Below are 25396 nucleotides of genomic sequence, written 5' to 3'. Positions count from 1 at the left end.
CTAGAGGATCGCAAGAATCAAGTCAAAGATTTGAAATACGAAGAAGCAAATAACACCCAACTGGAAAAGAAAAAAGAATCCAAAAATATGAAGATAGTGTAAGGAGCCTCTAGGACAACTTCAAGTGTACCAACCTCCAAATTATGGGAATGCCAGAAGAAGAGAGAGAGCAAGATATTGAAAACCTATTTGAAGAAATAATGACAGAAAACTTCCCCTACCTGGTGAAAGAAATAGACTTACAAGTCCAGGAAGCACAGAGAACCCCGAACAAAAGGACCACACCAAGACACATCATAATTAAAATGCCAAGAGCAAAAGACAAAGAGAGAATCTTAAAAGCAGCAAGAGAAAAACAGTCAGTTGCCTACAAGGGAGTACCCATACGACTGTCAGCTGATTTCTCAACAGAAACTATGCAGGCCAGAAGGGAGTGGCAAGAAATATTCAAAGTGATGAATAGCAAGAACCTACAACCAAGATTACTTTACCCATTAAAGCTATCATTCAGAATTGAAGGTCAGATAAAGAGCTTCACAGATAAGAAAAAGCTAAAGGAGTTCATCACCACCAAACCAGTATTATATGAAATGCTGAAAGGTATCCTTAAGGATAGGAAGAAGAAGAAAAAGGTAAAGATAAAAATTATGAACAACAAATACATATCTATCAACAAGTGAATCTAAAAATCAAGTGAATAAATAATCTGATGAACAGAATACACTGGTGAATATAATAGAATCAGGGGCATAGAAAGAAGTGGACTGACTATTCTCGGGGGGAAAGGGTGTGGGGGTGCGGGAAGAGACTGGACAAAAATCGTACACCTATGGATGAGGACAGTGCGGGGGAGGTGGTAAGGGCAGAGGGTGGGGTGGGAACCGGGTGGAGGGGACCTATGGGGGGGTGGGGGGGAGAGAAAGAACTGTAACATCATAGCCTTTACTCTTAAATACTTCCGTGTGAATTTTTTGTTTCTCTTACATAACTATTATACAGTTCCCCAAATTTAACATTGATATACTAGTATATTACTATTATCAAATCCACAAGCCTTACTCACATTTTGTCAGTTGTCTCAATAATGACCTTTATGACAAAATAAAATCCTGAGTCATGGGTTGCATTCTTTTTTTGTGACTCTTTAGTCTCCTTTAATCTGGAATAGTTCCAGTCTTTCTTTGTATTTCATGACATTGACATTTTGGAAGAGCAGTATTTTATAAAATGTCCCTTAGTTTGTCTGTACCTTGTGTTTCCTCATGATTAGATTCAAGCTATGCATTTTTGGTAGGGATATAACAATAATAGTGCACATCATATCAGGAGGTGGTGTCTGATATTGAATTGTTCTATTGCTGGTATGTAAGTATCCTGTTACTCCTATTACCTACTTAATTTTAGCATCTACTGATGATTCTTGCCTGAATCAACTGTTACTACATTAGTTGCCAAATAGTGATTTTCTGATTCTGTCATTCCCTTTACATTTACTGGCTGGCTTTCTACTATAAGGAAGCGTTTCCTCTTCTCTTCCCCTTTCCCCATGTAATCAATGAGTATGAAAATATGTGTATGTAACATCTGAGACTTACTTAGATTGTATTGTGAAATTATATTCTCAGCTGTTTTTTTAAAAATAAAATAAAATTTATTTTTAGATAGAGGAAGGAAGTGGGGAGGGAGAATGGGTAGGAGGGAGAAAGAGAAACATCAATGTGAGAACAAAATATCAATTGGCTTCCTCCTGCACGCCCCATACTGGGGATTGAGCCCCAAAACTGGGCATATGCCCTGACCGGAATTGAAACTGAAACCTTTTGGTGCATGGACGACACCCAACCAACTGAGCCATACTAGCCAGGGCCTCAGCGTGTTCTCTCTCTCTCTCTCTCTCTCTCTCTCTCTCTCTCTCTCTCTCTCTCTCTCTCTCTCTCTTGTTAATCCTTACCTGAGGATATTTTTCCATTGATTTTTGTTTGTTTTTTAAAGAGAGTGAAAGGGAGGGAAAGAGGCAGAGGAAAACGTCAGTGTGGGAGAGAGACATCAATTGGTTGCCTCCCGCATGCACCCCAACCAGGGCTGGGGATTGAGCCTGCAACCCAGGGATGTGCCCTTGAAGGAATGGAACCTGGGACACTTCAGTCCACAGGCCAACACTCTATTCACTGAGACAAACCAGCTAGGGCAGCTCTGTTTTGATGGATTAAAGTTGTTATGCCTGAGCTACTTATAAAACAAAGTAATAGTCAAATAGAATGTACTGGAAGAATATGGCCTATCTGATTTATTTCAGGCAATATGCAGTAGCAGAAAGTTTTAATACAATGAAAGATGAACAGAATGGCTAGAAAGGAAAGAAATTAGGGGAAGGATGTAGTTGAGATGTAAGAGTAGGTCTGATTTCTTTCAATAAAATCATTTAAGTTATTTCTTACATCATTTAATAATTCAACAAATATTTGTTATGTGTGTATTGTTGGGAAAACAGTCATGACAACGTGAGCACAGTGCAGCTTTTAGCCTGGTTTTTATTTTGTATCCCACAACTGTGGAAATCATGCTAAAAATACTTTTTCTGGAAGAAAAGTTTGTTTCTTCTTTTTTTCACTTCCAGTTAAGTTAAAAGTGAAATTGTTCTGATTTTGTTATCAAAGAATTTCAAAATTGGTAAAGAATAGCATTATGCTTGTCTTACTGACATTCAGGCCTTACATAAGCTCTATATGAGTGAAATTTATAATTTTAGTATGTATTAATATATGTTTTATAGTAACATGCCATGAGCTACTAATATATTTATTTAACTGTACTTGTATTCTTTCTCCAGGTAAAATGACTAAAATGCTTAATATAATTTGCTCCCAAGTTTTATTTAACTCAGTTACGCTGTGTTGTTTAATTATGCATGTCTAAACATGAGATTGCTAATCTTTGGTTGTAGAGTTTATATTGTGATACTAACTTTTGCTTTTAAAATAAACATTTTTATCAGATGACTCGCAGGGTGCACAGTCAGAAATTGAGGCAAAACAAGAAATTCAGCATCTTCGCAAGGAATTGATTGAAGCCCAGGAGCTAGCTAGAGCAAGTAAACAAAAATGCTTTGAACTTCAAGGTGAGATCAAGATTACTTTGATTCTTTAGGGGATATGGAGGCAACATGATATAACTGAATGGCCCCAAACTTGGAGTCTAGAGGCAAGGTATCTTGTTCCTGATCCACAACTTTATTAGGTATGTGATCTTGGGACTTTCACTTAAACTCTCTGAACTTACGTTTCACATCAATAAAGTGGGGAGAGTTCGGTTGCTCTACTTCTTTCACAGTTTTGACGTGAACATCATGAAAGATCTCTGCCAGTGAAAGATCTTGATTTTAGTTAACCTAATGTAAGCTACTCAGTATAAGATAAGGGAGATTTATATTCCCTGTGACTTTCCAGTGTACTCAGCAGTAAATGGGAAGAATCAGGCTAGATTAAGGTATAGAAAGAATCTTCTAATGTCCCAACCATTTCTTTCCTAGTAGCTCACTTAACTGTAGTGTCACAGGCCAGTGGAGTCATAGGCTATTCCCTAGAGCTTACATTTCTGTATCATTCACAGTAACTGCCAGGTTGTAGTCAATTAGCACATTAGAAAGTTTTAGAGTGAGGAGAAAGTGAACGGCCTTTGGCGTCCTCATGTTCTCTAAGAAGGCCTTCCTGACCAGGAGGAAGACTCTCAGGGAGATGCTACTACTCCCTTCCTTTCCTGCTTCTTGAAGAAATTAGAGTTGCTATGCATTGAACTTAAACCTTGTGGAGGGCTCAGGCTAATTTAATCAATTATATTTAAAAAACAAACAAAAACATTTCCCAAACAGCAGTTATTTAGTCAGTACTTTCTATGTACTTGATAGTACACATTAGGATTTTAAGTTCTTTTTTTTTTTTTTAATTTAAGCTCAAAATGCTGATTAACAATTATCAAGAATGTTTCTCATGTGAAGAATAGCACATATCTTGGTGATACAAAGTCTGGGAAACCCCACTACTCAATTGAATAGATTTATTACTTACTACTTACTGTTTGTGCTCCTAAAACCTTTAAACTGTCTAACTGCCAATACCGATGATACTTACCGCCTAACTTTTGTTTCCTTCAATAAGCTTTAGGAGAGAATTTTTAAGAAATTTCCCACTGCCCAATTCTGAATACTTTTATTAACTCACAAAATTAGATATACTGTGTTTTACTTTTAGCTCTTTTGGAAGAAGAAAGAAAAGCCTATCGAAATCAAATTGAGGAATCCACTAAACAAATACAGGTTCTTCAAGGTATGGACACTAAGGGTATTTGAGATAGTTTTTAGTGATTCACAGGGATTGGAAACTAAGAGTGCAGAGCATTCCCTTTGTTCTTCCCTAGAATCTGAGACTATAACTGGGTGAGCTCCCTCCTTCCATCCTTCCCTCCCTTCCTCTTTCCTTCCCTCTCTCCCTCCCCCCCTCCTTCTCTCCCTTTCTCCTTTCCTTTCTTTCTATATAAAGGAAGATTCCCCTGTACTCAAACAATAGACACTTGGGTTAGAAGAGCAAGGGTGAAGGTGAGGATTTGGAAAGGTTGTCACTTTCTGAGTTATTGCAGTGAGTTACTACAGAGATAGCCTTCAGATAGGAAATCAGTTTGAGCTGCTCTGTGCATTAGCACTTTTAGCTTATGTTGCTAATGTTCATAACACACTTGGCATTGCAACAAAAATTATATACCACATGAAACAGAATAATGGTCCCAACACTGCCTTCAGTGGTAAAGACTGCTCTTCATAGCCCCCGTTTAGTGGGCTATCACGGAGTCATTGCAGAAATGAGCAGAAAGACCTCTGCCTGTCACGAGTTTTCTTTGAACTGCAGCTTCTGGTACTGTGAGGCTATAATTGCGAGATACCCCAAGCGAGATCTTTCTTTCCTATGCTATTGTAAGATTCCTAAGCAAGATTAATTTGCCTTCATTGTCAAAGAGGGAACTAATGTTATTTAAATTTTTAGTTTGCGAGATAGGGTAAGAAATTAGACAATCTCACTTAAGAAGAAATGGGGAGCCATGGTATGAGGCCTGTGATATTTGTCCTAAAATAGCCCAGAGAAAAGCCAGTCTTTGGGTTTTCTTTTGAGTGGGATATTTGATCTATTAAAATTTTTAAATTTTATTATGGTCAAATTAGAATTTTTGGTATAGGTTGTATATCATTTTAAGTTGAAAACTTTTTAAGCCCTTATTATAGTTTAATGCTCTTATTCATTAGTTTATATAAATGTTATTTGAATCTATAGTGCCATCCTGTATTGTGCATGGGCAGTTTTCTGTGACAGTTCTGTGACTTAGTGCTGCCTTTTGTCTTTAAAGATGCCTTACGTAAGCATCAATGAGTGCCCCCTAGTGCCAGCATGTATATTTCAGGACTTAACCCACAAATCCAAGGTCATACCATCACTGGCCATTGTGTTTTTTCAGGTTTTGAACCTGTTACCTCTCAGTGTTTCCTGCACACTTAAAAGGCCTAATATTTTCTTTAATATTTATTTATGGAGCAACCTCCTCCTCCTCTCCCCGCCTTAAATCCTCTTGATTATTTTAATTATTCTTTTATTTTGTCAAAGGAACTTTTTTTACCTATAATTTTCTTGTGTTATAGTAACCAAACCTAGTATGCTACTCCTAAACAAAGTGTTATTTCATACAAATTATTTCCAGTTCTATCATCAGGGCATAAGACCAGATCTTTTAAAAATGTACCTCTTTGAATGGGGACATCTGTAATAGTGTCGACAATAAAAATAAAGTTTAAAAATTAGGCAGTATTCATTAATTTTATTAATTCTTGCTTGTTTGCTAGTATTGGGGATAGAACATGCATAAGATGTACAGTCTAGTGAAAAGATAAACAACAAACAAATATATAATGTGATATCCAATAAGGGCAGGGTAAATAGCTAGAGAATGACAGATAAGATTTTTTAGGTAAGTCATCAGAGAAGGCTTCTTTAAGGAATTGATATTTGAACAGAAAATTGAATCAAGAACATCAAAGATTTTTCTAATGTTTACCATTTGATCAAGCATTCTCTATCTAGGAATTCACCCTAAGCAGTATTGTTTAGAATAATTAAAAACTAAACAGTCTACAATGTCTAAAATAAAGGATCCGCCAAAAAAAAGTTACAGCATAACTATTTTGTTAAGAGATGTTCATCACTAGCAGGATAGAGAGCACTACACATATTTTCATCCTCCCTATTTTGTATTCTACGTGTATAGATGCATAGAAAATACCCAGAAGAATAAGTCCAAATGTTAGAAGCAATTTTCTCTGTGTGGGGGAAATAAAGATTAATTTGTTTGTTTGTTTTCTCTGTGTGTTTCTGTATTTTGACATTTTCTACATTAAACATAGATTGCTTGTACAGTCTAATCAAAAACAACAAACAGCTGTGATAGCTTGGGCTATGTAGTGACTACAGTCCCATATGGGCTATTCTTTTATTTTTAATTGCTATGGACTAAGGAAATGATAGATAAATATACTTTTGTAGCCCAACTGCAGAGGTTACACATCAATATTGAGAATCTCCGGGACGAGAAGGACAGTGAAATCACAAGCACTCGAGATGAACTGCTTAGTGCCCGAGATGAAATTTTGCTTCTTCATCAAGCAGCAGAAAAGGCTGCCTCTGAGCGGGACACTGACATTGCTTCTTTGCAAGAAGAGCTTAAGAAGGTGCGAGGTGAGCTTGAGAGGTGGCGGAAAGCAGCGTCTGAATATGAGAAAGAAATCACGAGTCTGCAAAACAGTTTTCAGCTTCGATGTCAACAATGTGAGGACCAGCAGAGAGAGGAAGCAACAAGGCTACAAGGTGGATAAGTGTATTTTACATAAGCTCTAACCTCTTGACAATGATAACCATATAACTTATAAAAATTAACAACCCAGGCTCTTCTTCTCTTTGATAGCAATTGATTATACAAAGCAGTGTCTTATAGTAGGGCTATAAGAACTTCAGGTCTGCAAGTTCTAGAATAAGCTAAATGTTTTATAATTTTATATTTTATTTAAATTCTGTTAAAAATTATTTGTCTTATAAAAGTCAAGTGGGGAGGGGATTACAAAAGTTCAAAGTGATGGGGTTTCTCGTGAGGTATAGATGCAGAGTAATAGGAATCTAAGAATAGCCATGTAAAATTTACATGTTTTTAAAGGGGGGAAAATACGTATGTTCTCTGAAATTTTTCATCTTGTTTTCTCTTAATTATGGAAGTTATGTTCCTATGTTAATGAATATGTTTTGGGATTCTTTTAGGTGAACTAGAGAAGTTGAGAAAGGAATGGAAATTATTGGAAACTGAATGCCATTCTCTAAAAAAGGAAAATGTTTTGCTATCATCAGAACTGCAGCGGCAAGAAAAAGAATTGCACAAGTATGCAAGAACTCTTTTTAGCTTTGAAATATTTCTTTATCTTACATTTTAATTTAAAGTTAATTTAATTTTGATACTTAAATATATTTTTGGAGCAAAATGTTCAGCCAGTCTCATTTTGGCTGTTTGGCAGGTTAACCATGCTACATGACTACTTCAGCATTTTTTTTTCTACCACCACCATCATGATACACATTCTTTCCTTTTGGTGTACTCATGGAATATAGGTTCATTAAATGCTCCCTTCCCCAAAAAATATTCCTAAATGAGCAGCAAAGATCTTTAATTAGTGATTGAATTTGTCCTATAAACTAAATGATAATAAATTTCAAATACAAGTTTGCTTTTCTTTCACGCCAGTGATCCCTTCTTTTACAATAAGGATGATATGACCATGACAAAGAATTTATACAATTAAAAGACACAAATTCAGCTTCTGGACTTCAAACAGGGTTACATAAAGAGTAATAATATATAAGATCAAGAATTCTCTAATCAGTTAAATCTTTCTAGCATCCAGTACCTTAAATGCAAACCAATCAATGCAGTAGATTTACTTCAACAGATTAGTGGAGTCCTGTTTTCCCACGGGGATTTGAACTCTGCAAACATTTGTTACAGAGTTCAAAATTTATTTTTCCTTAAAAATTTGATCTGTTATATATTTTTATTTAAATAGCATTTGTACTCTTATTCAGAATATGAAAGTAGTACCTGTTTATTATTAAAGCTACTTTTAATCCACCTCTTCTCCCCAGTACACCAAAATGGAAGTCATTCTTGCTAGCCTTGTGGTTACCTTCCTCAAGAGCATTAAGGTTAGCAAAAAGTCAGTTATCACCCTAGCTGGTTTGGCTCAGTGAATAGGGCTTCAGCCCTTGGACTGAAGAGTCCAGGGTTCAATTCTAGTCAAGGTTACCTTGGTCGTAGGCTTGATCCCCTACCTTGGTTAGGGCACATGTGGTAGGCAACAAACTGATCACATGGATGTTTCTCTCTCTATGTCTCTCTTCCTCTCTCTAAAAATCAATGGGAAAAAATATTAGGTAAGGATTTTAACAAAAAAAGAAAAAAGGGCCCAGCTGGCGTGGCTCAGTGGTTGAACCTCTACCCATGAACCAGGAGGTCGACAGTTTGATTCCTGGTCAGGGCACATGCCCAGGTTAGGGGCTCAATCCCCAGTAGGAGCATGCAGGAAGTAGCTGATCCATGTTCTCTCTCATTAATGTTTTGATTTTTTGTTGTTTGTTTGTTTAAAGGAAAGTGTGTGTATGTGTGTGTGTTTAATATATTTTTATTGATTTCAGAGAAGAATGGAGAGGGAAAAAGAGATAGAAACATCACTGACGAGAGAGTCATTAATTGGCTGTCTCCTGCACGTCCTGGTGCCCCACAACGGGAATGAGCCCACAGCCTAGTCACGTGCCCTGACTGGGAATTGAATTGTGACCTCCTGGTTCATAGGTTGATGCTCAACCACCGAGCCATGCTGGCTGGGCTCTCGTTGATGTTTCTATCTCTCTATCCTTCTCTCTTTCTCTCTCTCTCTAAATCAATAAAAACATTATATCCTATATAATAAAAGCCTAATATGCTAAGTGTCCAACCATTTGTTCGACCGTACGACCAGTTGCTGTGATGTGCACAGACCACCAGGGGGCAGACACTCTGACTGGTAGGTTAGTTTGCTGCTGGGGTCCAGTCGATCAGGACTGGGTGAGATGGGCTAGACACACCCTGGAGCCCTCCCGTGGTCCCTCCCTGGCCCTGATCATGCACCGGTAGGGCCCCTCAGCCTCGCCTGTGCCCTCACAATCCGGGACGCCTTGGAGGATGTCAGAGAGCCAGTTCTGGTCCTATCCCCGCAGGCCAAGCCGAGGGACCCCACCGGTGCATGAATCCATGCACCAGGCCTCTAGTATATATATATATAAAGTCACAGAGTTTGGAATATTCATACTAGATCGTTGGTTAAGATGTCTGCCTAAATTGACATATACTATTTAAGACAAATTAATTTCTTAAACTTCTGGTTTAGTAGTTCTCTAAGTTTATTTGGTAAGCCTCCCCAGCATACTTGTATTTAGAACCTAGTCTTTCTTCATGGGTTATTATCTGCCATTTAGTTCCTGGCTGTATTGGCTTGACATCACATCTGCCTCCTAAGAATCGGCCTAGCAAAAAAAAAAAAAAAAAAAAAAAAAGAAACTGCCTAGCATACAATCAAAATGTGATTTACTAGTATACTACACTAGAGGCCCGGTGCACAAAATTTGTGCGCTGGAGTGGGTGGGGTCCCTCAGCCTGGCCGGCGTCCTCTCGCAGTCCGGGACCCCTCGGGGGATGTCTGCTGAGGGATCCTTAGCGCTCCTGCCACTGCCGCTGCACTCACCAGCCATGAGCCCAGCGTCTGGCTGATTCCCCCTGTGGGAATGCACTGACCTCCAGGGGGCAGCTCCTGCATTGAGCATCTGCCTCTGGTGGTCAGTGCACGTCATAGCAACTGGTCATTCCACTGTTTGGTCGATTTGCATATTAGGGTTTATTATATAGGATAGTACCTCAGTTACATCCTGAGTCTTATGACTCATCCTGAGAGGCATAATAATTTTTAAGACCTTATCCTTCTTTAGCTGTTTCATTTATATATGAGAACCAAATTATCTCTTTAACTGATTTGAGAGAGAGAAAGAAAGAGAAATATTGATTTGTTGTTCCACGTATTTATACATCCTTTGGTTGATGCATGTATGTGCCCTGACTGGAGATTGAACCCACAACACTGGTGTATTGGGATGATGCTCTAACTGAGCTACCCAGCCAGGTCCTGGAAGCCAAATTCTTTAACACAACTACACTATTCAGGTCTTTTGTTCTTTGTTGTCTGTGATGTAAAAGGAATTGAATAAAGAATTTCCTTTTATGCCTATAAAACTGTTTTCCTAGTGTGTAAATTGTGGTTGTTTTTTTAAATCAAGTTTTAAAATTTGGTAATCATAGAATTTAAGCAGGAAAACAGCCTCAGAAATTGAGTTCCGTGGAGGGCACTGAGACTCTCCTTGTATTATCTGTGTCTGTTTAACATGGTGCCGGCACAGATCTGAGAGCTCAGGAAATCCTTACTCAGAGAATGGTATTATACCAGTCAAATGACTTGCTTAACATCCCACAACCAAATAGGGGCCCCAGCCTCCTGGTTCTTTGTCCTGTGCTTTTCCCCATTTTGGTGTGTCTTCTCATTTGAGTAGGTTTATCTTTACTTGAATTGGCAGTGACTTCTAAACTGTGAGTTTCTATCCCCCATCCTATTTGTCAAGTACTTATAATAAATAGTTGAAGCACATGCTATTCTTTCCTTTAGAAGACCTACACTGAATCTTTTTATGATAGTTAATATAATGTGATATAACAAAATATAGTCACCTTCTACTTCTACTTTTAAATTTCAACCTTTATGTATATCTGATTATCTGCAAATAGGACACAGCTTTAAACTTACTTGCATTCTTTAGTGTTTTGACACTTTTTACTTATTGAAACTCTTATTTTTTATATAGTTTTCTTTTCTCTGAAATCCACTCCATCCCTCCTAGTGAAATGTTTAAGGAATTGGACTTCCTGCTGTGTCTAGTTTCTACATGAATAACTCTGTGAATATTTATCTTACAGTTCTCAGAAACAGAGTTTAGAGCTTACCAGTGATCTTGGCATCCTTCAGATGACAAGGAAAGAGCTTGAGAATCAGATGGGATCCTTGAAAGAACAGCATCTTCGGGATTCAACTGATTTAAAAACTCTTCTCAGTAAGGCTGAAAACCAAGCAAAGGATGTACAGAAAGAGGTAAAGCGGAAAGACATTATAAGCCCCATTATGGTGGGACTTACAGCCAAAAGCAAATCAGATATTCATGCTAGTTAGAAATCAAGTTACATGACCTGTCACGAAGTTGATACTTGGAACATCTCTGCTTGGTGATTTCTAGCTGCATATCATGGTCCATATATAGAGAATTTGTATTTAGGCCAAACCATTAAAAAATATAAATATATAAAATTACATTAAAATTTTTTCCATACCAGTTAGTTGACCTATATGAAGAGCCCTTTGTACCAAATCACTTAACCCTCTCGAAGACAGTATCTTACTTAGAATACTTTGGAAAATGCTCAGCTGTTGTGCCTCAGTGGTTGAGAGTCAACCTATGAACCAGGAGGTCACAATTTGATTCTCAGTCAGGACACATGCCTGTGTGTGGGCTCAATCCTCCACCCAGTGTGGGGCGTGCAGGAGGCAGCCGATCAATGATTCTCCCTCATCGTTGGTGTTTCTATCTCTTTCCTCCTCTCCCTTCCTCTCTGAAATCAATAAAAATATATTTAAAAGAATAAAAAGAAAGAAAGAATACTTTGGAAAATAAAGTGAGGCCACACCATAATGCTATTTAAACCCCTCAGGTGAAACTGGCCTGAAAAGTTACTTAAAATTCACCTAATAACCAGCCAGCCAAATACATATTCTATGACCTTTTACTTTCTTCCCACAAGCCCCATCTCATTTTCCCCTTCTTCACAAATATGCATGCTCCTGTTTCATGTCATTTTGCTAAAACCTTGACTTGGTGGCTTTTTAAAAAAAATCATGTTAAAAATGGTGAAGGTTGACTTTGGAGCAGAGACCCCACCCAGCCTCTTCTGAGCAAAGACTTGAAGTTGCCAATGCAGCAGTAAGAGCTGTGTTCAGTCCTGGCCTTGCACTCCTGGCCTGCATTGCCTCCTGACCTGCTCTGGGCATGGAGAAGCCTAGTGCATTTTGATCTACTTACTGGTCAGGGCCCACCCCAGTTGTAGACTCTGTTAAACAAAGGATTCGTTATAAATGGAAGGAAGTTGAAGACAGTTCTCTGTCTTTAATAACGAATTTTCCCAAAATTGTTTTTAGAAAATCTGTTTAATCAATGCAGTTTTCCTTTGCACTTTCCTTTCCTTGTAGTGTCTTGAACTTGGAAATGATTATTGTTCTGTCTTCATGTTTGTTCCTAAAGGAAAAAAAAAAAACCTGTAACAGTATATGCAGCCATATTGATTTTGTAATATGTTCATTTTTATCCTCTTGCTAAGGATATGTGTTTGGGGAGAAATCTCATTTTATTTAGTTGGAACACAAATTTTGTGCCAAAGTAAATACCCAAGTATTTAATACTGTAAGCACTTTGTGTTCTTCCAGTCCATATGTCATAATTCTTTCAAAATCTGGGAAGAATGCTGTGGTTGGAAGATGATTCTGTTGTATGTTACTATGAATGCATTACCGTTTTGTTGCATTATTTGTTTGCCTGTTTTTGGTTACCAAGCCATCAGTGCAAAATGCTTTAACTGTTTCCATAAATTGCAGTGGCATGTTGTCACAGCATCTAAATTGTTGATAGCCTTTGGATTGCATTAAATGCAGCATATTTAAAAATATGTCTGATCTTGTCAATATGTTTCTTTTTTGTTTTCTTGTTCAGTGTTTCCCATTGTGAAATGATATGTAGTCATCACACTTCTTTGTAATGTAAATTTGCTTCTCTTTCTGTTTGTTTGATGTCAACTATTGGATACTAGTCTGTAACTAAACTGTTCTTTACTGAGGCTCTTATATCTGTGTAATCTGTTGCAAATGAATTACTACCTTTTATTAATGCACATATATTCTTCCCTTTCAGTATTCCCCTTTGTTCTCCTTTCTCTCATAGAATCATGCGTAGTATCATCATTATGTATCTTGAGCACTGTAAAAGGCTAAAATATTATCAGCTAATAAGCAAGGTTATTTAAGAAGAAAACCAAAAGTGTTGGTAATATTGTGTGGTATTTCCCTTTTAATCAGAACTGAGCTCATTTCTCACCTCTGAGTTAGAAAGCAAGATAGAGCAAAAGTGATATCCAAGCAAGATATGAAACTAAGTTTGCAGAAGGTGACCTTTGTTCCAACAATTAAACTTTTACATGTGGCAGCTTTTATTTGAATATTTAACAAAGAAAAAATACATGAGAACAGTACATTTACCCTCAGTATTAAGAGAAAAATAATAGTATAGCATCTTTATATTTGACTTTAAAAAGCATCTACATAGTTTAATTTAGTAGGAATATCTATGAATTTATAATACATTGAATATACAAGTCACCTTGCAAAGACTAACTCAGCGAAGTTGCTTGGCCTCACCATCTTGTTCTGAGGCCAGAGTTCTTCCCACCCCTCTCACATGCTGAAGGTAAACAGCCAATCTTCCGACTGAGCTGCCTAACTGTCTTTCAGCTTCACAACTCCTGGAACGGAGAAATGGCTAAGTGCTTTGGTATGAATGGCAGGATGGATGTGAAAATGGTGGAAAGGGAAAGTAAGGGGAAATTTAAGTCAGCAAAGCACTTTTCATTTCTGCTCTATTACTCACTGTTAAGAATCAGATCATTTAGAATTGATTATGTTCTAAGGCACACAGACTAGTCTAGGTACACTGAATTTGCCTTGGCAGCCTACCCATAACCTTCTGCCTTCTGGAAGGAAGTCCACAGACCCCACAGAAAAAAACTGTCATGAAGTCCATGAATCTTACTCCTTAATTCACTCTCTGGTATATTATCTGGACTTGTTCTGGGGACTTTGGTAGGTAATAAGGCGCCCCTTTCATATTTTACCTCCTTCTCTGTACACATATCTTTCTCCCCATTTTCTAGTGACTTTTCTGCTGACCCTAAGCCCCTTACCCCCACCTCTTCTGACTAATGTTTTTATACATTTTTACCCTTCTTAGTTCTTTACCTTTTGGGATGCATAATGATAAACTCCAAGGTAATTGCATTATTCAGAAGCACCATATCAAGGTGTATCCTTTATTGAGGAATTTCTAGGATATAGGCAGAAAGGGTTAGAAGCTTTCCAGCCTCATGGTCTATGTTTAGGGAAGAGGAGAAACCTTTCCAGTATGGCAAACCCATGGTATATTTATTTTATACTCAGCCCTTGTCTTTCTTTCTTCCACAATCTTCAGAGATGGCAGCGGAGGCCGAGACAAAGGCACAGCCAGCAGCAGAACAGTCTTTGCTCTTTGACTGGGAGCCCAGCTTGCATGTAAGATGCAATATCTAGAAGTGGAACCAGTCTAGAATTCCTGCCTCCCGGGGCATTTAAGTAGGGGCACACCATACTGCATTTCCCATTAACCTCACCTGTGTTTTTGAGGGCTAGGTAGTGCATCTGAAAATTATATACTGTGAACTGTTTTTCAGAGCAGGAAGTAGTTTGTTTCACTTTTCTATAGACATTTTTCTATAATGTCTATCAGAAACACATTTCTAAAAATTACTTTTAATTGATGCTTATAAGTTTAAGTTGAGAGATAGAAATATCCCTACTCATAGTCGTTGGTACCTTAGACCAGTGGTCACCAACCTTTCGGACCTCATGGACCACCGGTGGTCTGTGGACCACCGGTTGGCGACCGCTGCCTTAGACACATTTCTTTGCTTTATTTGCCTAGAAATTCATTTATCTGGAACATTTTCATAACCTGTGATGCTGGATTAAAGGAGGACTAATGGGAATTAATACTTTCTACTTCGCGACTAAACTAGCTTGGCTGATATTGCTTACCAGGATATAAACTCATACTTTCTAACCTTGCCATTTAATTAAGCTATGGAGTTTTTCTTCACCTGTTTTCTTTTGCTCAGTTTGAAATTTTATTTTTCTCCTCTAACTCACTTAGTGGAAAAAGTGACCCTTTATATTAGAAACAGATGACACACTAGTTACTTCTCTTAATTTTTTTTTAACTTCAGAGCCAGAAAATTCTTACATAGAATCAAGTTAACATTAAAGACTTCTTATTATTAGTGTAAATGATTCTTATCCTTCTTAAAACAAAAAGGCTTGACTTTGGTGTTGCAGGTGACTAAAGAGGGTCTGGTATATAAGCCTGACTAGAACATAACTTCATACCCTTTTAAGTTGAGTCTGCACACTCTTTTTTCTTTGCCTTTAGTATGAAAAGACACAGACTGTACTCTCAGAACTGAAGTTGAAGTTTGAAATGACTGAGCAGGAAAAACAGTCAATCACAGATGAGCTCAAACAATGTAAAGACAACCTGAAGCTGCTCCGAGAAAAAGGAAATAATGTAAGTCTTTGCAAACTTGGCTTAGCTTTGATTGAGAGGCAGGTGAGAGCCCTGAAATCGGTTCTTCAGAGGATTTTATTACTGATTTGAGAAACTAAGGCCTATAATACACATGAATTAAGATTTTCATTATGAAATGTCATGATGGAATCATTGTGTTGTCAAAATTTTTAGTTAAGAATTTGCTCCTTTAACCTGTACCCCTAGAAGAGCCTGAGGACTGCCTGGAGCAAGAGCCTTGTTTGCAAGAGAATAATTACCTAAGAACTGTCAGCTTTTCACTGATGAATCTGAACTTCTGTCCCACTTCCTGGCTCTTTTTTTTCCTGGCTGGGAAATGAAGCCTTGTACCACCAGAGTCCCACCTAAGAAAGAGTAGTTCATGTTGACTCCTTAGCATTTGGTTGTATCCAAAAATGGAAACTTTATTATGGCTTTTATTTTATACTAAGAATTTTCTCACTAAGGCACATTCCTAAAAAACGTAGTGTCTTTTTGGCCTCCCATAAATGTTAGGAAATATTGAAGTTTCTGTAGGGCTATGTGTGTGCATGTGTGTGTACACACATGTGTGAAGTTGGAATGTTTTAGTATAAACTGGGTTTAATATTAATTTGTTTTTCATTTGCTAGAAAGGCAGATGGTCTTTAAAAAGATGTGGTACTAAATAAATGTTGTGTTACATGTTTTGGTGATCATTGCCTTTGTGGGACCTAACTGATGGATGATGTTCAGTGTGGTTGGATGTGCTGTGACTTACTTCAGACCTTTGCCATGGCTTGGACACTGCGGGAGACACACACTTCCTGCAGAGGAAGGCACTTTGCTTAACTCGCAGCACAGTGCAAAAGAGTGGTGTTGCATGGCCGTCACAGAATGCTCATGAGTTGTGTCCAGCTGTCCTTCCTTTGCCAAAGAAAGTCTTAGTTTTTTAGAAAATAAAGGCATGTGGCTTAGTTAGAAGACTTTTAGAAGTTAATGAATGGGGTCTGGAGGCTGTATGCTAAGCAAAAACAGAGTGCATTTATTTTGAAAATATAGATTACAGAACTCTTCTAAAATCAGATCATAATGGTTTGATTCCAAGTTTGATTACTCCTATCTTTTATGTTAATTCATATCCTTCTGAGTATGGAATTTCAGTCTACCTTCTACTAAATTAACCTATGAAGACATCTAGCATAATCAGAATGGATTCCCTGCACCATTTAGAGCCTTTTCTAAAGTAACATTATTATTATTTGCAGTTGCACAAATAATTTACCGTAAGGGTAAATTTCCTTTTATTTATAATATGGACATGTGGTACTAAAATGTTACTCTGTAATAACACTCATTGTGGTAATTTCCTCCTAATTTAATAATTGTTTATATTTGGTAATAAAACCCAAAGCCCTGAGACTTAGCTGCCTGTCTTCATATACCAAATGATGATCTTACATTATGTCAGCTCTCTTACTTGGTTTAGAAAACACACACCATAGGGCATTTATTTTTAAGCTTTAAAGCAACAGCAAAAGAGTTTTGGTTTTTTAAAGAAAGGTTTTGATGGAGAGATCAAATAAATTTTAGCCATTTCCAATTTACTCATGTCAAATAATGGATTCCAAGTATGAAGCAAAAATAATGTACTGTCAAGCAGAGCATCAGTTGTTGAGATATTGCCCTTGCTCTGTCTTAACATACTGCCTTTCATTAGGATGTTAGGAACACCCACATTGCCCATTCCTCCAGCTGTTCCTGTTAGACTGTAGTTTGTCAGCTTACATACCACAGTCCATCATTCTGGATTGTATTAGATGTCTTTAAAATGTTTGAATCAGTGCAAAACCTGAGTGCTAATACTTCTATTACCTCAGTCTTTCTACCCTTCCTCCCACCCCCTTGGGGTCTAAATCATCTTATCTGATTTTTTATAGCATAAAATGATTTTAATATCCCTTCCCTTCTTTAGCCTTCCATATTACAACCCGTCCCAGCCGTATTCATCGGCCTATTCCTGGCTTTCCTGTTTTGGTGTTTCGGTCCATTGTGGTAGAGAAAGGTACAAGCACTACTGTTGAGTCCTTGTCTGTTTGTCCCCGTCACCTGTTTGTACCATCTTTGTAATATAGTGCATGGCAAAACCACACGGGTATTTTGTTACCTGAAGCAAACCCTTCATTTAGTATGCCATGTATTGTGTCATTTGAATGAACTGAACAATCAACTAATCATGTAACATTTTGTCTTGTTTCCTTTGTAGTAATGCTAACAATGAATTAATTCCAACCTAACCAGTTGTTAATATTCTGCGTTTAACTGAGTCTTTGTCTCTAGCAAACTGGAGTAAGCTATGAATTTCTGCAATATTAGTACCCCTTTCCAATTATATTTTTAATCAGATTTTAATGAGAAATGAAGAGTTTGCCTCTTTGAAATTTTCAGCCAGCTTTCTTACCCCTCCTCCCTTTCCTCTTCTTTTCCATAGTGTAGGGTTTCTTTGTTTCAATCCTTGCCTATATTTACACAATGGCTATGAAGATGAAAAAGGATGAGATTAACATAATGGACCATTGGCTCACAATCTCAACCTCAATGTGCATTTACTTAGGAGAGTAAATTTACCCCATATCTTTCTGAGCCCTGATCTGCAACATTAGAATATTTCCTTAAAAGCCAACTTTCTTAATAAAAACACTAATAAAAATAAAGCTATCAACCAAAAGCAAGTTGATATTATAAAGCCCTCTGAAAATTAACAGGGAACAGCCCATCCATGTTTGCCTCCAACAGGCATGCATGCTAGTAGATCATATGAGATGATCACATGACATTATTACACTGGACATGGTCTTTACCAAAAGTATCAGATAGGCAGAGTCCCTAAGTAGCACTTCCCCATCTTGAACCCCATCTGATTTTGTCTTATGTGGTTTCAAATTCAAGCATCAAAGCTTAGACCATTTTCTTTCGATCTTCTTACTGACCAACCTTTTGTATAAAACTACCCTACTATGTGAGTCTGATTTTTATCAAGAAATAAACACGTTAGGCAGAAACATACTCCAGGCATCTGTGTACATCAGTTAGTTGTAATATATGGGTACTGGAGTAAATAAAGCAGGCTGACCCCAGAGGGCTTCTTAGAAGTCACTGTTGGGTTTTAGCTGTAACAAAACTGAAAACTGCCCAGGACTTGCCTGAGATGTATCGAGACACAGTGGTCCTCTAAAAGAGTTCCTGCTGTTAGGGCTCTTCTCACACCTGCTCTCCCGCACCTTTATTTCCTTTCTTTTTAAAATGTTTTCTTATGCAAAGATAAAGTTTTTCTAATAGTCAAGTATTCAGGACTCTCTGGAAACCAAGGGGTTAATATGTATGAAAAGAGAGGGGAGAATGTGATACTGACTCTTGGTTTCTTTCCACACAGAAACCCTGGCCCTGGATGCCCATGTTGGCTGCCCTGGTTGCAGTAACAGCCATTGTGCTGTACGTGCCAGGTCTGGCCAGAGCTTCTCCATGAGAGCGTTTCTTGAGTCCGTACACCGTCCTCCCTCTAGAAGCTGGCATCACACTCATGCTGGGGACAAACAGAACCATTTTCTTCCTTTTTACCTCTTAAAACAGCAGACAGAAGTGCAAGAATACAGCTGTAGGGTCATTGCTTTAAATTATATAAAATGTATCTGTCTATAAAGAGAATATAAAATTGTGACTTTATTGTAAGCAATAACTTGCTTGCAATTTTTCATGTAATTTTTAAATTAGTATGTTGGGGTTCTGAATATTATGGTGGCCTAAAGTAGGCTTCTTGGTACACCAGATTATTTATAACATTAAATTTATGGCTATTTTACTCTGAATTCTAAAGGCCAGATAATTCATTTTTCTGATTCGTTAATTACCCAAACCAAACAACCGATGTATACATGGGAAGAGAGGCCCTGTGTGCTCAGTGCCTATCAGTTTGAAATATATACACATATATATATATTTTTTACATATTTACACCATTTTTTACTTGTTATAAAACCACTGAGCTATTGGGAACAAGACTTAGAGACAACTCTTTGTGTGGATTTTTTTGTTGAAGGAGAAATAATGCACTTGGAAAGTATTCTGCTCTAGTGATACTTTGGGCAATATGTGCACGCTTGTTCAGCCTTAATGTGACTTGACGATGTGGAGGACATCAGCTTTGAAAAACTTTCCATGAGAGTATTTTCTCGAACAAACTAAAGAATTTCTGGAAGCAAAAACATAGTAATTATATAATTTCAGTGCAGTAAACCAAACTTTTGAGTCAATTGGAATGTAATTTATTAAACCTCATGTATTTAAAGAGATATTTTCTTTAAAGCCAAGTTACTTTTTCATATACAGCATTTTAGGAAGCATGATTTTTTTTCTATCATCTCTTCCTCCAAAGCATGTTTAATTGAAGAAAGAATTAATTTCTCTTTAGATAAGCTTTTACAGACTTAATTTGATTATGGTATTTCAAAGCTAATTCATGTTCGAAGTATACTGTTAGTACCTACCAACAGATTTCCTGGTTGGGTATGCAAATGGTTATTTTCTTTTGTTAATTGGTATGTTCTGTTAATGAGAGCACTATTCCCAAGATTAATAGCGTTCCAGGCTCAGTGAAGCACCTAAACACTGCTTGATATTATAAATTTAAAACACAGAAGTGGTTTTGTGCAGCACCACAGTCATGTCAATAAAGTTTATTTAGATCATAGAATATCCTAAAGTACCACATAGTTAAATTTTTCAGTCAATGAAGGCCAGGAGGCAATGTCAGTGAACTGGCTTGAACGTTCTGTGGCAATCCACAGGCCTAGCCAAATATTGAAATAGAAGTTTAGGATATAATTTGCCTTGTGATGTTTGGCAGTCATTGTTTGTACTTTAAAGGTTATGTTTTAAGCTATTCGGGATTGGCTGTTGGGAGGATCACTAGATTTATGGAGGAATTAGTCACAGATGACTTGTAGGAAATACTGTCATACATAGTTCATTTCATCATTTTCTGTTGCAGGAAGCCACTCCACCACAGAATGCTAATATGCCAGTGGTACCCAGTACCTCTTGTATATAGGTTATTGCAAATATTGTTCTGAAATGCTTAACTTCAGAATTACATTTTTTAAAGTAAATAATTGTTTTAAATCTATTTTGTAAAGATATAAAGTACAATAGAATTTCTGGAGTACAGATTAAACTATTTGCACTAACACACGTGATGTGCATGATTTAATAAAATAACTTTACTCCCTATGCATTTTTGAGTTGGATATCATTGAAATTCTTAGTGCTGACTCTACTATTGGATTGTTAATAAGTCTTTTCTTAAAATGACTCTTTGTGCAACACATGTTTGGTGTTCTTCAGGGTTTAAAAGAAAACACTGAGCTGTTTCCTCCAGGTTTTATTAGCCTTTTATTTAACATAGTGCTTTAATTTTTTTTCTCTTTTACTATGGTTATTGTTAAAACATGGCTCACTTGCCAGACAAGTCTCTCTAAATGTAAAGTCCAGTATCAATATTTACTTTATTTAAATTGAATAAATGAGGTTTTGTAGTTACTGCCAGTTTTTCTTAAGAATATAAATGAGCCTATTCATAAGCAATACCTCCAGCTTTGTTTAGTTCACTTCCAGGTTAAATAAAGAGTATGATTATTCACTGGTAGTGATCGAGCCATTAAGAAATTTTAGTCGTAGCCGTTAAGAATTGAGCAGCCTATAATGATACATTAAAGAATTACACAATGGCGCTAGCGGCTGGGTCAGAAAATGAAAAGAACGTGGGGGCTTGAAGCTAAGCAGAACCAAACTGGATCCTGACTCTGCCTTTTGTCAGCTGTGTTGCCTTGGGCAAATCATGTATATTCTCTGAGCCTCCACGGCCTCCTTTATAAAATGGAGAGAATAGTATCTATATTTTTAGTGGTGGCATGAAAATTAAAAAGATAATGTATGTGAACTGTCATTTGAGTGCCAAATGAGTGTTTATGAGAATGTCATACTAGAAAAAATACTGCAGTTATTTAAGTTAGGTGAACCATTATAGCTGTTTAAAGTGGATTGGCTCAAATGTTGCAATTTTCTCTGTGTGAATGAGATATAACTGCGAAGTAATGAATCTGAAGAAAGCATCTTCACCAAGCTCTGTCCCCTTCATAGTTGTGTCTGGGAAGTAATATGCTTAGTTTGATAATGAGCCTGTTGTGAAAACAAGTTACAGTGCTGAATAGTAGAGGCTTCCAACCAAAACTAGTATTGATTGCCTCACTTGGTCTCTCACTTTAATCACCAAGCTTGACCCCCAGTAACTTTTAGCTGCTTCCAGTGATTATATCTACTATCAAAAAGATGGAAATCTGGCCCCTAGCCAGTTTGGCTCAGCGGATAGAGCTGCAGACTAAAAGGTCCCAGGTTTGATTCCAGTCAAGAGTACATACCTCGGTTGCAGGCTTCCATCCCTGGTTGGGACGTGCGGGAGGCAACCCAGTCAGTATGGCTCTCTCACATCGGTGTTTCTATCTTCCACTCTCTCTAAAAATCAATGGGAAAAATGTCCTCAGGTGAGGATTAAAAAAAAAAAAAAAGATAAAGATAATAAATGTAACAAGTTAAACACAGACACACACAAAGATGGAAATCTACTAAAGAGAAAAAAAACTGCATACAAAACAGCTGTCTTAAAAATGGACAGCCTTGCTCAAAAAAATTCACTTCTGGAAATTTATTCTGAAACGTAATTAAACATAATTGTGTGCACAAAAATTCAACTACCATTTAGTATAGGATTTTTTTGGTAATAGTGATGGGTAAACAACCTAAATATCCAGCAGTCGGTCATTGATTAAGTTACTATTGCCATTCTACCCATTACTCTGCTTGCAAAGGATGTGGGGAGAGATAGGTTACCAGGGTAGAATAATCCTGGTTTTATAAAGAAATAATGCAGACATACAGGATATGTTTCCAGCAGGAGGACTCAGAAAGATTTATACCCAGGCCACAGTAGTGCTTCTCTCTCTATGATCATAGGTCAATTCTTTTCTCCTTTTATGATTTCTAATTTATTTTAATATATGTTGCTTTTGTAAATTTTTAAAAAGCTATTTGATTTTGCTTTGAATTAGAAACAAAATGAATTTTTCAGGATTCCAAATTGGTTTCCATGATTAAATGAGTAAGTATCTGTATTTATTTTTTTAATATATTTTTATTCATTTCAGAGAGGAAGGGAGAGGGAGAGAGAAATAGAAACATCAATGATGAGAGAGAATCATTGTTCTGCTGCATCCTACATGCCCCACAGTGGGGATTGAGCCCGCAACCCAGATATGTGCCCTGACCAGGAATTGAACTGTGACCTCCTAGTTCATAGATCGATGCTCAACCACTGAGCCACACTGGCCAAAGTATCTACATTTAAAGGGGCTAGTGTTCATTTGCACTTATGAATTCTGGTGTGTTCATTTAAAAATCAGTCTTATAATTTGAAACCTGGTTTGTATACATGTACATAGAACGTTGGAGGAGGTCTTAGCAATCCATTCTCACCTTTTTGCCAATCAGGGCGAAAGTTCAGATAATATTTTACTCAAAGTCAGAATGATACTTATAAAGTTGAGAAGTAAGATAATGATTTTTTTGCTACTCCACATTGTCTCCAAGCTTCAATGGTTTTATATCCATTTACTTAGCAAATAATATTGTCTCATGGGAGACACTGTACCAGGTCCTGGCAATACTCAGTCCCTGTAGAGGGGGGATACAGGCAAGGAAGCTGGCAGTTACAACAGAGTGAACTAGGCGACACAGGAGCCTGTGGAACCATGGAAGAGGCTGTATTCTTTCTCACCTTCAACCACCCCACCATCCAAGCCAGAGATGCTTGGCTGCAGAGCCAGAGGTGAGTTTTCCTTCTCCTTAGTCTGGGAAACAGGACGGGTTTCTCTCTCTCTCTCTTTTAAAATTTTTTTTAAATTAATGTATTGATTTATTTTAGAGAGAGAGGGAGGAGAAGAGAGAGAGAGGAACATCGATTTATTGTTCCAATTATTTATGGTTGGTTCTTGTATGTGCCCTGAAGGGGGATCAAACCCAAAACCTAGGGGTTTCAGGACGATGCTCTAACCAACTGAGCTACCCTGCTTATTTTTAATTTAAATAAGTTTATTTAAACAACAAGACATTTGACTTAAGGGAAAACTATCTAGAACTCTGTTAGAGTAATTTGTTCCTACTTAAGGACAGATTGTTCTATATGTAACAGCTATGTACAAAAAAGTTATAAAATTGTCCTTGATTTTGCAATGATAAGTGAAAACATTAAAATTTTCCAAAGGTATGCAAGGATTTTTATGTTTGTTTGTTTTTTTGTTATTAAACAATGAGAGCAAAATAACTTACTGGACTATAAGCTGAATGAGCTGCTAATGGAGAAGGGGAGTATTTTCATAGAACCAGTATTTTTCCCCATCCCATCTCCATTTGATGTCTATCAAAACATTCCCAGCCAGTGTTGCTCAGTGGTTGAGCATCAACCTAGGAACCAGTAGATCATAGTTCAATTCCCAGTCAGGGCGCATGCCCCAGTGGTGCGCTTGAGCTCCAGTAGGGGATGTGCGGGAGGCAGCCAATTGATGGTTCTCTCTCATTAATGTTTCTATCTCCCTCTCCCTTCCTCACTCTGAAATCAATAAAAATATTTTTTTTAAAAAAAGTTAAAAAGAAAACCCAAACAACACCACATACCCTTGGCCATTTAGTTTTAAAAATGCAAATGTTTGTGCACATACATCAGTTACTTTATGTCCAGTAAAGGAATGGGAAAGGGGAAAATGAAAAAAGAGAAAACTGTATTGTAATAGGATGCGATGGAACCAAACTCCTTGCAGTTTTATTACTCTACAAGTTCTGGAATAAAGTAGCAGTTCCCCTTTTAGCAGACGCCTCCCGTCTGCTGCAGGAACACATCACTTGTACCTTCATCCTCCATGTCCAAGTGTGCAGTGTCTGTTTCATCGATTGGCTGCCCGTCAAATCGGAATCGCATCTCGCTCTTTGACAAACCCTGTCGTCCACAATAGGCTTTCATTAGTTTGCTAAGGGGTGTGTTCCTCTTAATCGTAAACTGCACCCCAGAGCCATCCTGCCCCGCCACCTTCAACCCAATATGATTGCTGTTCTCAATCTTGATGAGTCTCCTCAGCTACCGCTTCACAGATGAGATGCCAAGTCCGCACCAAACAAGCACATAAGCAGCACCAGGAGCTGCAGATGGAGGTGGCCAGGACTGGTTTCTCTTGAAGTACCTGGTTTTGCAAATGATTAAGATCTGAGGTTGATTTTCCTAGAAAAGGCATTGTGATTGGGAAGCCAATCATGAGAATTCTTTTAAAAGATATTAGCTTGTAAGAACATGTAATAAATAACTTGAAAATGCAATGGGTATTTAATTTTAAAGCGTGCCTTTAACATTTATGTAAAACGTTTTTTGTACTCCTTCAATAGAAACTAAACTGGCCACTGTGTAAAGCTAGCAATAAAACTACTGGTCTGCAATGTGTTAAAAAACAAAAGACTCAGAACCTTTGACCCTCTTCCTTATCTGCCTAAAAGGAATTAAGATTTAAAAAACCTGCTTCAGGCCCTGACCAGTGTGGCTCAGCTGATGCACTGAGAGGTCCCAGGTTGGATTCCAGGTCAGGGCACATGCCCAGGTTGCAGGCTGGATCCCAATGTACAGGAAGCAGCTGATCCATGTT

General features: G+C 37.6%; 1 protein-coding gene and 1 long non-coding RNA gene across 34 annotated transcripts in view; both read left to right on the top strand.

Annotated features, from left to right (window-relative positions):
* The window catches only part of LOC118667948 (sarcolemma associated protein), a 159165-nt gene extending 137972 nt beyond the window's left edge, over positions 1-21193 (top strand). For 11 of the 33 annotated variants that reach the window (XM_036331806.1, XM_036331798.1, XM_036331787.1 and 8 more), the window contains 7 exons: positions 2996-3118; positions 4248-4322; positions 6579-6899; positions 7344-7461; positions 11131-11302; positions 15489-15623; positions 19036-20892. In XM_036331806.1, the coding sequence (XP_036187699.1) occupies positions 2996-3118; positions 4248-4322; positions 6579-6899; positions 7344-7461; positions 11131-11302; positions 15489-15623; positions 19036-19128 (1037 nt within the window). In that variant the 3' untranslated portion in view covers positions 19129-20892. Of the gene's footprint in view, positions 1-2995; positions 3119-4247; positions 4323-6578; positions 6900-7343; positions 7462-11130; positions 11303-15488; positions 15624-17577; positions 17668-19035 lie in introns of all 33 variants that reach the window. The other 22 variants (XM_036331807.1, XM_036331792.1, XM_036331800.1 and 19 more) reach the window with 7 other exon arrangements.
* Positions 21194-22184: 991 nt separating this feature from the next.
* The window catches only part of LOC118667947, a 28063-nt gene continuing 24851 nt past the window's right edge, over positions 22185-25396 (top strand). The window contains exon 1 of the long non-coding RNA XR_004971466.1: positions 22185-23538. This is a non-coding gene — a long non-coding RNA (uncharacterized LOC118667947). The remainder of the gene's footprint in view (positions 23539-25396) is intronic.

Source organism: Myotis myotis, unplaced genomic scaffold (genome assembly GCF_014108235.1).
Source record: "Myotis myotis isolate mMyoMyo1 unplaced genomic scaffold, mMyoMyo1.p scaffold_m19_p_13, whole genome shotgun sequence".
Taxonomy (NCBI): domain Eukaryota; kingdom Metazoa; phylum Chordata; class Mammalia; order Chiroptera; family Vespertilionidae; genus Myotis; species Myotis myotis.
This window is presented reverse-complemented; position numbering and strand designations above follow the sequence as displayed.